This window comes from Microtus pennsylvanicus, chromosome 21 (assembly GCF_037038515.1).
Source record: "Microtus pennsylvanicus isolate mMicPen1 chromosome 21, mMicPen1.hap1, whole genome shotgun sequence".
NCBI classification, from domain to species: Eukaryota; Metazoa; Chordata; class Mammalia; order Rodentia; family Cricetidae; genus Microtus; species Microtus pennsylvanicus.
Window position 1 is genome coordinate 13,341,394 of NC_134599.1, and position 13,045 is coordinate 13,354,438.

Here is a 13,045-nt window from a genome sequence, read left to right on the forward strand (position 1 = left end):
GCATTCGACACAGTAGGGGGACATGTAGCTCACTGTGTGTGTGTTTCTTCACAGCTCACACTGTATAGTCTGACCCGCACTGAGGACCTGGTGACCTTTCTCCAGCAGAGCATACATCAGGTATGAGCAGTGGTTTCCTTGGTGGCATGAGCATTGCTAAACTTCAGAATTTCCTTATGGAAGAGGGTGGTAGGTGGACTAGTTAGTGCTCTGGTCACCTCCACCCTGGAGCTGGCAAAGAAACTGAGCAGAATGGGCTAAGGGAGGCTGCAGAAGTATGGGTGTGTGTAGGAGGCACAATTTCCATGACAGCCTTGCAGGCTGGTAGTGATCACAGGCCCAGGGAGCTGTTGCAACTGGGCTGCAGCTGGAATTAGAAGCTGAGGCTTGGCTTCTAGGGCTTTCCCTCTGCTGAATAAGCAGCCACCCTGGAAGGTTGGACTTTAAGCCAGCAGAGAGGGTTCTAGGACAAGCTGGGAGGTGACAAGAAAGAAGCTTCCTGGGTGGGACTGGAGGGGACCCTGCTTAGCACAGGACCTCGCCAGTGTCCTAGGAAGGCAGGCTGAACCATGCAGGACCTTCCCTTCACTGCTGGCTCATGGCCTATGGCTAGGTTGGATAGGAAACGTAGGGGTCTTCTAATCCCACTGGGATAAAGCCTTATGGAGTGTGTGGAGGAGCATTGTACATTCCAGGGCCAAAGGACTTGGCTTAGTCAGCCTGGTTTTGTTTCATGCTTTTGACCCTGGGTGGCTCTGAGATTTGGGTACCATCCTGAAGCTCTCTGTACCTCAGTTTCTTCATCTGTCATGCCTGAATAGCATTCATGGCTGCCTCACAAATTGTTCGGGAGCTCTAGCTTCATGGTATGGGTGTGCGAAGACGGAAGTCCTTTCTAGATTCTGGACTTACGAGGGTTAGTAAAGGCTCAAGGGTGGGAGGCGGTGGAGGTGGGCTTGAGTGGTAAGCCTAGGGACAATGGTTGGACCATTAGATGCCCTTTCTCAGCGCTTTTCCCTGAAGATCCCGAGGGTCTTGGCACAGCCCCAGCGGCATCCTAACCCTGGCAGCACCAGATATCCCTAGGAAGGAAACAGAGTCCCACTCTCAGAATAACTGAAGGCAGGCGTGGGCAAGGGGCACTGGCCCCGCTGAAGCCCTTTAGTCCTAGAGCTGTTCCTTCCTATTCTGGGGCAGCCCAGGAGGGCCTCGGGCCTGTACAGCAGTCTTCCAGCTGGGTCTAGGCAGAGGGGTTGGCATATAGAGAAGGTCCTAACTAGCAGCCTGGCACTTGCCCCTTCCCTGGTTCTCTCCTTTTTTTTTTTTTTAATTGAAATAACCCTGTAGGGTGTCTGCCAGTGACACAGTTCCCCACCCTTGCTGAGAGCGACGAGAGTGCTTGAAACGAGGGCTAGGAGTTCTTCTGGGCTTACTGCGGGCGGCATGTGGCCGTGGCCTGGGGAAAGCCTTGTTTCCTAATCTAGAGATGGAAGCTGGAGCAGCTGAGTAGCTTCCAGATCAGCCCGTTGACCACCTGGGGGGAAATGCTTTCCACACGAAGGGCAGGCACTCTGAGTGGGTGAGCAGAACCGGGGCCGCCTGTTGAGTGGAGGTGGGCCTAGGGGATGCTGTGGAAGTGTGTCCCCTTCGGCTGATGGAGCATGGAGCTGCCCTGGCAGGGAAGGAAAGTGATTGAGGACCAAGGAGGGACCGTAATGCGTCGGTGAAAGGCTTTCCAGCCAGGTGACTGCCTCTGTGATGGTGATCCTCAGCCCCAGGGCCTCGGTAGCTTTGCCTGCAAGTGGGATCTCATGCCTCAGCCTGTGCCCTAGGGTTTCCATGAAGCCTGTGCATGACAGAAACCATAAAGAAGTTCAGAGAGAGGGGCCCGCTGTCAGGTGAGGGCCCCCTCAGTTCCACCTTGAGACTCTAGGCATGCCTCCCTGCTACCCATGGTTCCTTTGGGCAGCCGGTCCCCATTCCTCTGGAAACAGTGCTTTCCCCACAGCCTAATTTATATTTTTGCTGGAAGCCGTTGAGCTGCCTCAGCACTCAGTACACCAAATCCATTTTTCATGGGCTGTGCTTAAGAAAGGTTCATCGTGCCAGGCCTGGAAAAGCATGCCACCACTGCCCAAAATAAACAGCCTCCATGTTGTTTTCATTGCTGTTCACCACTTGAGAGGTGTCTGGTGGCCCCGAGCCAGCGTGGGAGGCTTCTGTCCAGCTGCCTGTTGGAATACCTTGGTGGGTTCATGTCTTTCCAGGACCAGGGCTATGCTGGGAGAAGGGTCCCTTCTCCCCAAGGGGCACCAGGCCCTTAGCCATGGTTTCCGGCCCAGGTTGCTTTTCTTGCCATCCTGATGCCCCGAGGTCTCCCATGTCTTGGCAGCTTGAATTTGATGAGATAATTTTAATAAATATTTTTAAAAACAAGCAGGAATATTGGTGCCATTCAGTTGTGTTCTGGGAGGGCCAAAAGGCCAAAGTGGGTTGGGTTTTTTACCCTCTGGGGGCCCAAAGCAAGCTCTCTCTGAGGTGTCCTCATGGGACCATGCCACACTGTGCAGTAACAGCTTCTCACTGTGTACTGAGTTCAGCTTCAGTGGCTCACATGGTCACAGCTAGACCACAGCCCTGCAGGGTGATAAACCATAGGTTTGGACGGGGAGATAGATCCTAAAGCAGAGGCTTCCCCTAGGCAAAGTGTAAGGCCATAGCAGAAGGGGAGACAGGTTATCTTGGTGACTCCCCTTAGGCACTGGAAGGTTGTATCAAAACTGCACACAGGATTCATCCTCCAGGTCCTGCCGAGCCTGGGTCACCCGAGTGGGGACCGCAGCATTGCTCTGCAGCTGTCGCATCCACAGGTGCTGTCTTTGAGAGCGTGCACCGTAGATAACCCAGGAAATCTGCAAGGCAGGGTCTTAGTCATCTTTGTTTTTCATTGTGGGAGCCACAGCACCAAGTGCCTGGTTTGAGGTCACAGAATCTAGATGAGGTTGAATGATATTTATTCACGTTGTTTGTTACCAAAGAGAGTGGGCATGTTTATAAAATGGGTGTTTCCAGGGCTCTCTGTCCCCTCTGGTCGGCCCCTGGGGCGTTGCACTCTCTTGCCTTGCCCGCAGCAGTGGTCCTTCTCTTCTCACTGCCTCTTGCATTCCCGTTAGACATCACGCCTCCAGAAAGCCCCCTGTGGACCTCTCCTTCACAGCCACCTTCAGGTGAGGACTTCCTGTGTGTTTTCCAAGGAGCTCCCAGTCCTGCTCGGGATGAGACATTCTCCACACTTCCCGAGTTTTGTTTTTTCTTTCTGAGTCATGGCCACTGAGTAGACACATGGCCACCTGCTTCTTAGGAAGCCCCTTGGCAGAGTCCAGCCTTTGCATTGTCTGTCTTTGAGACAGGTTTGTACAGCCCGGGATGGCCTCACAGTCCCTTATAGCCCGCAGTGGGCCTGAGCTTGCAATCCTCTCACCCTACCAGTGCTGAGGTCACAGGTGAGCATCACTCTGCCGCGAGGAAACGTTCTCTTGGTACAGGAGCTCCACTCAGTGTTACGTTTTTACCATCAGCTAAATGGCTATTTGATCTCCAGGGAGAAAACAAAGACTGTACCTCGAAGGAAAGATAATTTTATTAGAAACTTGAGCTGTCATAGTTTCCGAACTGAAATACCATATTTGATTCTGAGTTTCTTGGTGGCCAAGGGAAAGACAAAAATGTTCTTGGTGACATCATTTTTATTTAAATAGCCATTTCTCCTTTTAGCTTTAAGTCCAAAAATTATTGTTGACACACGAGGAGTACTATTATAACCGCATCTGCAAACACAGACCGTCATGCCCACAGTGGGATGAGTCAAGTTTCATACTGGGTTGGGGCTGGGAGCTTTTGATTCTCCATCTCAGTTGAACATTGTCTTAGTTAGGTATCTATTGCTCTGATAAAATGCCATGATTAGTACCATCTGTGGAGGAAAAGGGTTATTTCAGTTTACAGTGCTCAGGTCATACTCTGTCCCTGAGGGACATCAGGGCAGGAGCTGAAGACGGGAACCTGGAGCAGGAACTGAAGCAGAGGCCAAGGAGGGTTGCTCCTTACTGGCTTGCTTCCCATGGTTTGCTCATTCTGATTTTTTATTTTATCTTTAAACATTTTTAATTTTTGCTTTTATCCCTCTTATTGAAAATCTTTTTTTTCTCACATAGCATCCTGATTATAGGTTCCCCTCCCTCTACTCCTCCTTGTTCTTCTCCTTTGCTTCTCATCTGGATCTACTTCCTTTCCATCCCTCATTAGAAAAGAACAGGCTTCTAAGAAACAGTAATAAAATATATTATTAATCATCAGTCAATAAAATGCCCTGCAGACTTGCTACATACAGGCAACCTGGTGGAGGCATTTTTCCAATCGGGCGTTTTCTTACCAGATGATTCTAGCTTGTGTCAAGTGACCAAAAAACCAAAACAATAATAACAATGAACAAAACTAACCAGCACAGCTCTGGTCCCTGGTGCAGAGCTGGAAGTGTATCATAGTGTACCACGGCCACTCTGAGTGCCAGGCAGGCCCGGCTCTAAGTGCTTTACAACTTGCTGTAAGCAAAGACCTCTACTTTACCTATGGTTTACAGTGGAGAAAAGTAGGTAGGGACCGGGAAGTTCAGAAACACCCCCACAGCCATGTGGTTGGCTCAGAATGGCAGAGTCCAGGGGGAGGAGCCTGAGATGCAAAATAGACCAGATGCAGCATCAGCAACATTTTTAGTATCAGACAAATAAACTCAAGATAATAAGACAATCAAATCTGTGTATTTAAAAACCCCTTTAAATAGTAACTTTGTAACAAAGGTGGGGACTTCCTGGTTTCCAGAGGATTCCAGCCGTGTTCTGCATCCGCTGTCTATTTGCTGATGTCATAGCTCAGTTCTTCCGTATAAGGAACTGTGTCAAGCAGAGCCCCCTTAGGCAGGCCCCCATTGTGTTGGACAGGACCTGGGCGGCCTCATTCTCTGGCAGAGGGCAATAACAGCTCCCTTCTGTCAGGGCCAGAGGTGACAGTGGTCCCAGAATGGAACGTGCTGCCACTGCTGCCCACGGCGGTGTTAATGTCGCCCAGGTTTGGGGGTTCAGTTCTGTGCTCCTGTGTCCTTTAGAAGGCCCGGCTAAGAAAGTCTGTGTGAATGGGATATATTCTTTATGGCTACCCACCAACCTCTGTGACTAGGCTGGAAGCCATGAAGCCCAGATGAAGCCATGGCCCTGGCAGGCTTGAGGTGGCAATGTCATTTGATGGTGTCCTCTTTCCTCTTCCCTCAGTTCGAAGTGGGACCCTATGGTTGCATCCTGCTCACCTTGTCTGCCATCCTGTCCAGATCGCTGGAGCTGTGAGTATCCCCTTCATCCCAGGCCAGAGGCTGTCTGTCTTCTTCCCTGGACGGCAAGGAGGGAGAGCTTGGATTCTCTAGCTGCAGTGGAGAGGAGCAATTACAATCTGTATATGCATCTTACTTTCTCTTTGGCCTTCTCATATGTGCCAGGGACAGCAGTGGCAGCAGGGGTCCCTCCCTCCCTCTGTGCCAGGAACAGTGGGGGAGGGACTCCCTCCCTCAGAGAGCGTGCAGTACTGGCAAGCCTGAGTACTCAGTGAGATCCCCTGACACGGGGTAGATAATGGAGACAGAGACCTGAGCATTGCCATTAGGGAACCCAGCAGATTAATAGCACATGAATTTTCTGTGAGGTACCATTGATTAATCCTCCATTCCTTCCAAGCAGAGTCAGGTCTGGGGTGTGGAGCTCTGGGGGAGGGAATATGGCTAGGAGTACCTGATGAGGGGAATTTGGGGAATAGCTCTTAGCAGGTTTGGGGGAAGGGTTGAGCCTGGGTTGCCCTGGCAGAAAGAGCATTTGTTCCCCTGTCTGCTGGGCTGGTGGCCTAGTGCTGTCTCCCTGGGCCTCTGCTGTGGGGGGCGGGGAGGCATGGGGCTTTGCAGCCTCGTGCGCTGGCCCTCCTGCTGCTTGCTGCAGCTGACCTTATTAAACCAGAGTGTGCACAGCACTCTCTAATGGCATTTTATTTCTAATCCTGCCATAATGATATGATGCATTCTTGGTACGGGCTCACGTGCACGGAGACCCGTAAGCCTTTCTGCCTTCTCCCCAGCTTGGCTTGTTAATCCCTGGGTGGTGGGAGGGCTGCATGGGGGAGCTTTCAGCTTCACTGAGGGGAGCTATGCTCTTGGGGACCAAGCCTGGGAGTTCTCATTGCAACTTCCCCATCTGTACAGGAGCCTCTGGCCCAGCTTCTGCACTCATTGAGGCGGCCTGAAGTGAGGGGGCACCCTGGCCATATGCAAGCACCTGCCTATAGCCTATCCCTCCAGAAGAGATTCAGGGCCGTGCATCCAAGCAATATTCCCATTGAGCAGAGCAGAGAACTATCACTACCTCTCACTGATCCATCCAATCAGAGCAGCCCCCATCCAGGCTTTCTTACTTGTGGACATCCTTCAGAGTTGCAGTCCTAGCAACACATGCATGTACACACATGCATGTGCTTGAGCACACACATACACGCACACATGCACACACAGATGGACACACAGACATAGACACTGACTCATAGACAGGCATGCACAGGGATCCGCACATATGTAACATGGACACAGAGGTGCATTCCACCTGACTCCAGGGCCTTTGGGCAGCTTTCTTGAGCCCTTAGGATTCTCTCCCTTCCCAGGGAGCTGAATAGGGACCTGCTGTGGGCTGGGTTTTGTCTCACCCCAGTGGTCTCTTTTCACCTTCTTTAGAGGACACAGGAGAGGATAGGCCCACGGGCAGTGAGGACAATGGCGGTCAGCATCTTCTGCAGCTTCAGTGTGCCCAACCCTTTGCCTTGATGTCATGCTAGAACACATGGAGGAGTCTCTATCTCCCCCCCCCCCAACACACACTAGGCTGGTGGGTCCTCTATGGTCACTGTGGCTTTAGGAGGTGAATGGTTTGCCCAGACTACACAGCAAGGCAAGCTGGCAGGCAGCTACCAAGCAGATAGGCCCCACCCAGCTTTTTAGGTTTGCTGCATTCAGAGGCAAATTTGGGTGATAGACTTAGGGTCAGGTCTGATTGCTCGTCTGTGCTGGAGTTCCTTCCTCTAAGAACTGGAGCTTCCTGGGCCACTTATCCTTTGTGGTTTACACTATCTTTCCTCCACGGGAAACCCCTGGATCACAGGTAGGGCAAGGTCACATCTGCTCATACGCTGTCACCTGCCAAACCCTCTGGGAGCATGAAAGATGGGTTGTGTTCCTGCTGAGTGCTAGCCTCCACTGGTCCTTGTCCCCTCCTCCATCAGTCTTGATCCATCAGTCTTTATGCCTAGGAGGTCGCCTCAGTCTGTCATGGTGTGCTCAATGCTCATCCTTGGCATGTACTTCCTGCCAAGCCTGAGCGCCATGGGGCCTGAGATGGACCCAGTGGAGGACCAATCCCTGGCCTGGGGTGTCCATTGTGAAGTGAACTTGAGGTGACATCAACTATTTCTGATCTGATCAAGTACAATGAGGCATATAGACTGAGGGCACCATCAAGAACCAAGACAGATCTGCGCAGCCTGGGTGGTGTCTGCATATACTCCCAGAAGATCTGCGTAGCCTGGGTGGTGTCTGCATATACTCCCAGAAGATCTGCGTAGCCTGGGTGGTGTCTGCATATACTCCCAGAAGGCTATTTGAGGTAGAGACATGCTGGCCGAGCTGATCTTACCTGCCCACCTGTGATCCAGGGGCTTTGTTTGGAGGAAAAGTGGGGCCACAGTGAGGGCAGGAACAGTCCATGCTGTCTCAATGCTAACCAGATTCTGAGAGTGATGTTGCAGTGACCACAACCCTCAGCCCCCAGATTTGCAGGACAGCTCTGCTGACGAGTGTGCTCTGCTGAGTAGTGGCCCTAGGACTGGGAGAATCCACTTCCCATCTACTGCCATGGGGGTCAGCAACCCTCAAAGGTCTTCACAGACATCTGGGTGCAGAAACATCTGGACACAGAAGTGCAGATGTCACCCAGCTCGGGCAGCAGGTGGCCCGTTGGCGAAACCGCAAATGAAAACCTTTGACAGCTTCATAGTAGATCAAGGGCACTTGGTTCCACCCCTACTCAGGTGCCCACAGCCCTGACTGACCAGTGTGTCTTCGGTTCTTCATCATTAGCTGACTGGAGCTAGGACAGTGCCTTTTCAACTCTCATGGAAATTAAACGAAATCTAATTTATTCCTCAAAAATTCCATTTCAAAAAATCAAAATAAAAAGATGCACACGTGCGCATGTGCACGCGACACACACACACACACACACACACACACACAGAGAGAGAGAGAGAGAGAGAGAGAGAGAGAGAGAGAGAGAGAGAGAGAGAGAGAGAAGCTCCCCATATAAAGCAGATGTAGTCAGGTGAAGGTGGTAGGGAGGGCAAGTCCCCTCCGCCCCTCTTCAACATCTGGCATGACTCTTCCTTGAAGAGATCTCAGTTCTATTTAAAAACGCAGAAGCAGACGATGGCCGAGGGCCTTCCTGCTCTGGCTCAGAGTCAGCGTGGAGGATCCTTTGATGTTGCTGTTTTTGGATGGTCTGTTACCACTTTGGGTTGTCGTTGGAGACAGAAACCCAAAGGGTTCCTAATATCATTGCTGCTTAGCCATGAGAGTGCTGGACTGGGAAGACCTCTGAAGTTCCTTCCAAACATTCTGTATGTGTGTGTGTGCTGTGTGTGTGTGTTGGGTATGTGTACATGAGTTGAGTGGTATGTGTGTGTGTGTATGCTGTGTGTGTTGGGTGTGTGTAGTGCGTGTTGTGTTGAATGTGTGTGTGCTGTCTCTGTGTGGTATATATGTGTGTGTGTGTTGGGTGTATGTGTCGTATGTGTGTTGAGTGTGTATGTGCTGCGGTGTGTTGGAGGTGTGTGTGTGATGTGTGTGTTGGGTATGTGTAGTGCGGGTTGTGTTGAATGTGTGTGTGCTGTCTCTGTGTGGTATATATGTGTGTGTGTGTTGGGTGTATGTGTCGTATGTGTGTGTTGAGTGTGTGTGTGCTGCGGTGTGTTGGGGGTGTGTGTGTGATGTGTGTGTATGTGAGGTGGATATTGCTGTTCTGAGATTGTATAGGGGATAACATGGTGACATGTGTGATGTGAGTGTGTGCCTTCTGTCTCCCCTTCCTGGCAGGGTTCTCTCTCCAGCCCAGAGGTTGCCCTTATATCACCCACAGGTCATTCCTAAGTCAGAGCAGAACTTGGGTTGATACTGTGGGCACGGAAACCCAGCATAAGCATTCCGGCTGTTCCTAGGTACAGGCCCCAGTGAAGGCCGAGCTTATGTAGGTTGTTCTTTTCCCCACCTGATGCCAAGCTGTTCACCTTCTTCCTTAAGATCTGAAGTTGCATACAGTAAAAAAAAATACATGTCACATGTTCATGCTCGCATGGCTTCTGTGCAGTGAGCTATGTGGCTAGAGATATCCCCAGGGAGCTCTTGCAAGCTCCCAGGGGTGCTCAGAGTCCTGAAGTCAGGGACTCTCCAAGTCAGACCTGGGTGACCCAGGACTGGAAGTGCAGAGAGGAGAGGGAGGGTACTGTGGGGAGCCCGGCCTGGCTCACAGTGGGGCAGGGCCCGTCAGTGGCAAGAGGTTGTACCAGCAGCCTGAAAAGATTTTTTTTTTTTGTCCAGTAGACCATCAGCGCTCATTACTGCAGCATCTTTGGCTGCTGAAGAGCAGTCTTGAAAGTTCAAAAACATAATGTTGGACAGCACAACCAGGCACTGAGGGCCAGGGCCTGGCCACCCTGCATCCCACCATGTGACTCTTCTCTTGAAACTCTTGAGATTAAAAACAACAGTATCAGCAGGACAGTTTCTTTCCTTGAGAAAATAGCCCTGAAATGAAAGTCAGCCGTGAACGCTGGCTAGGAGGCAAGGTCAGCCCCAGCCACAGGAAGCAGAAACCAAAGCTTAACTCATTCGTGTAAAAGCCCGAGTGCCTTCTGGGACTTGGGTGTCTCCTCTGCATCTTCGCCCCTCCTATAGACTAGCCGTGTTCCCAAGACCCATATTTCTGCGGTTTGCATCCTGCCAGGTGTCAGATCCCCCAGGCTTCACATTGTGAACAGAGTGTGTGGAATCTGGTGGGCCCCAGGGAGACAGTCACAACCCAGAGGTTCACTGGTTGGGGAAGCTCTCGTAGTGAAATGGAATGCTTTGGCTTGGGTCAGGAAGTAGAGGCGTGGGGAGGATGGAAGAATAGGAGAGCCAGGGTCAGTTTGAGGATGGCCTCATAGGCTGCTCTCAGAATAAAAAGGCAAGCACAAAGCTGGCCAGTTGCAGGCCCCCAGAGAGGAGCTGGGGGCCAGAGACATGTGCAGTTCGGCTAAGAGCTGAGAAGCTCTAGTTGGGAACCTACTGTTGTGTACTCAGTGCTTGGCAGGCAGTGTCTTCAGAGTTTCTAAGTTTTCTCAGGCCTGGATAATGAGAAGCAACAGCCACCAAGACCAGGAGCCCCGACTCTTGGGTGCTCGTTTCTACAGACAACCATAGGATCCATGTCACTGGAGATATCTCCAGCCATCTCCTTTCTGGGGCTCCTCAGTGATGAGCGAGGCTGCCCAGGATGGGGAAGGACCCTTGTATTGTACCCATTAAGGTCATTAGACTGTAGGTGCGAAGTGGGAGAAGTCACTTAGTGAATTCCAGCATGACTTCTCACAAGGAGACTGCACAAACATCTCCAGCTAAGCTGCTGGAGACCCAAGTGCTGGAAGTCCCCATGTCTTAGCAAATGCCTCACCCAGAGTCCCTTATGCTGAGTTGTCTTTTCTGCTGCCCTGTAAGTCTGTGGCCAGGTTCTGCCATCCTCTCCCCTGAAGCAATGTGTCTCAGTCAGGGTTTCTATTGCTGCAATAAAATGCCATGACCCCAAAAGCAAGTTGGGAAGAGAAGGGTTTATTTGATGTGGAAGGCTTACACTTCCACATCATAGTTCATCATTGAAGGAAGCCAGGACATGAACTCAAACAGGGCAGGAACCTGGAGGCAGGAGCTGTTGCAGAGACCATGGAGGGATGCTGTGTACTTGCTTGCTCAGCCTCCTTTCTTATAGAACCCAGGACCACCAACCCATGGTGAGCTGAGTTCTTTTCCATCAATCACCAATTAAGAAAATGCTCTACAGCAGTGGTTATCAACCTGTGGGTCGAGACCCCTTTAGCAAACCTCTATCTCCAAAATATTTACATTATGATTTATAACAATAGCAAAATTACAGTTATGAAGAAACAACAAAAACAATTTTACAAAAAGTTGGGGGTCACAACTTTCGGAAGGTTGAGAACACTGCTCTACAGGCTGGCTCACAGCTCAATCTCATGGAGGCATTTTCTCAATTGAGTTTTCCTCCTCTCAGATGACTATGGATTGAGTTAAGTTGACAAAAATTTAGCCAGCATAGAATGTGCAGTCTGGAGTCAGTTTAGACAGAAGTAGAGGAACAAAGGAGAGGGACCTTGTTGCTACCTTGGGCATTTGTGATCTTGTGGCAATATACTACAGGTGTGAGACCACATGTCCCACTTCTCAGGGATCATTGCGAAGGGAAGGATAAGTTAGTGTCACAGCTGGCAGTGTTTCTTGTCTTTTACTTCCAAGCTTAATAGTCTGTGCATAGGTCTTCTTCCCTGTGGGAGGGGCGACAAGTACCACACAGGCGTGTTTGATGACTTAGAAGGTGTGGAGAGCAAGGTTTCAGAGAGGCCCACACCAGCCCAGTGCTTTCTGTACTTCCAAGTTCAGCTATCATGTCTGAGCTGGGTCCCCAGGCTGCAGAGTTGGCAAGTTGTAGCTGGGGAGTGCCCACTGGGGCTAGCTGTGGGCAGTGATTCTGCCAATGGGCTCTTGAGCCTTGGGGTACATGAGAGGGGCCCACTCTCTATGATCCAAGATACAGTGGGGTTGACAGCTGAGTGGAAGACCTTCCTGACCCTCGGCCCATGGGTCTGTTTTAGTTCACTTTGCTTCTTCAGTTGAGGGCTCAGGTATCCAGATGATGAGGATAGGCCTCAGTAGGAGGAGAGGAGGGTAATGCACTCCAACCTTCTAGAAGGGCAACCTGACCCAGCTGGGCTGCTTAGTTCTCCCTTCCTCTGCTTGCCTCCTGGAATTTAGGTGTTATCTATCAGCTTCCCCCACAGTGAGGTGAGCACCTCAGGTACTTGGTGTGCATCTGTGGTTTCTGGAGCCCAGTCTGGGGCAGGGAAGAACCCAACAGTATATTACCTGGTCCTAAAAGCTTTTGTTACCTAGGTCCCCAGGCTGCTACCTAGAGGGACAAAGTGATCATATAAGAACAGTTGGTAAGGGTCCTAGAAGATGGGATGGAAAGAGAGTGGAGATGGGATATTTCTGTCTCTGGGCTAAAGAAGGACTCTCTTTATGGAGGAGGGAACAATTAGTGCAGCTCTGAGGATTGGCAATTCAAGCTTGTCAGAAAACCAGATGTTTAGGGTCTGCCCGGAAGGAATGGCACCAGAGCCAGGGAAAGATCGTGAGTCATGAACTACAGGCAAATTCGGGGGTCCTCTGGGCAGTAGTGAAGGCCATGGGTTCCTTGGGGGGGGTACTCTGAGCAGTAGTGAAGACCATGGGTTCCTTGGGGGGTCCTCTGGGCAGTAATGAAGGCCATGGGTTCCTAGGGGGGGTACTCTGAGCAGTAGTGAAGACCATGGGTTCCATGGGGGGTCCTCTGTGCAGTAGTGAAGGTCATGGGTTCCTGTGTTTTCTTTTTCTTCCTTCAGGCAGGCAGGCCCTTTCCCCTTGTCAGTGTCTTCCTTATACTAAGTATTCTCTACTTCTCACTGCCTGGGGAGGAGAAGACCCTAGATCCCCAGCCCTGGTGCTTTCTTGCAATGTGCAAGGCTGGTTTACAACCCCTTAGGGTAGCTATTGTTATCCCAGGGGACTGCAGCTCAGGAGGAAGAAGAGGCCTAACACCCAAGT

At 51.1% G+C, this 13,045-nt stretch overlaps 1 protein-coding gene across 2 annotated transcripts in view; it reads left to right on the top strand.

The window, feature by feature from the left end:
* The window catches only part of Mindy4 (MINDY lysine 48 deubiquitinase 4), a 111,857-nt gene that overhangs the window by 74,526 nt on the left and 24,286 nt on the right, over positions 1 to 13,045 (top strand). For both annotated transcript variants that reach the window (XM_075955477.1, XM_075955478.1), the window contains exons 12-13: positions 55 to 120; positions 5,325 to 5,392. In XM_075955477.1, the coding sequence (XP_075811592.1) occupies positions 55 to 120; positions 5,325 to 5,392 (134 nt within the window). The remainder of the gene's footprint in view (positions 1 to 54; positions 121 to 5,324; positions 5,393 to 13,045) is intronic.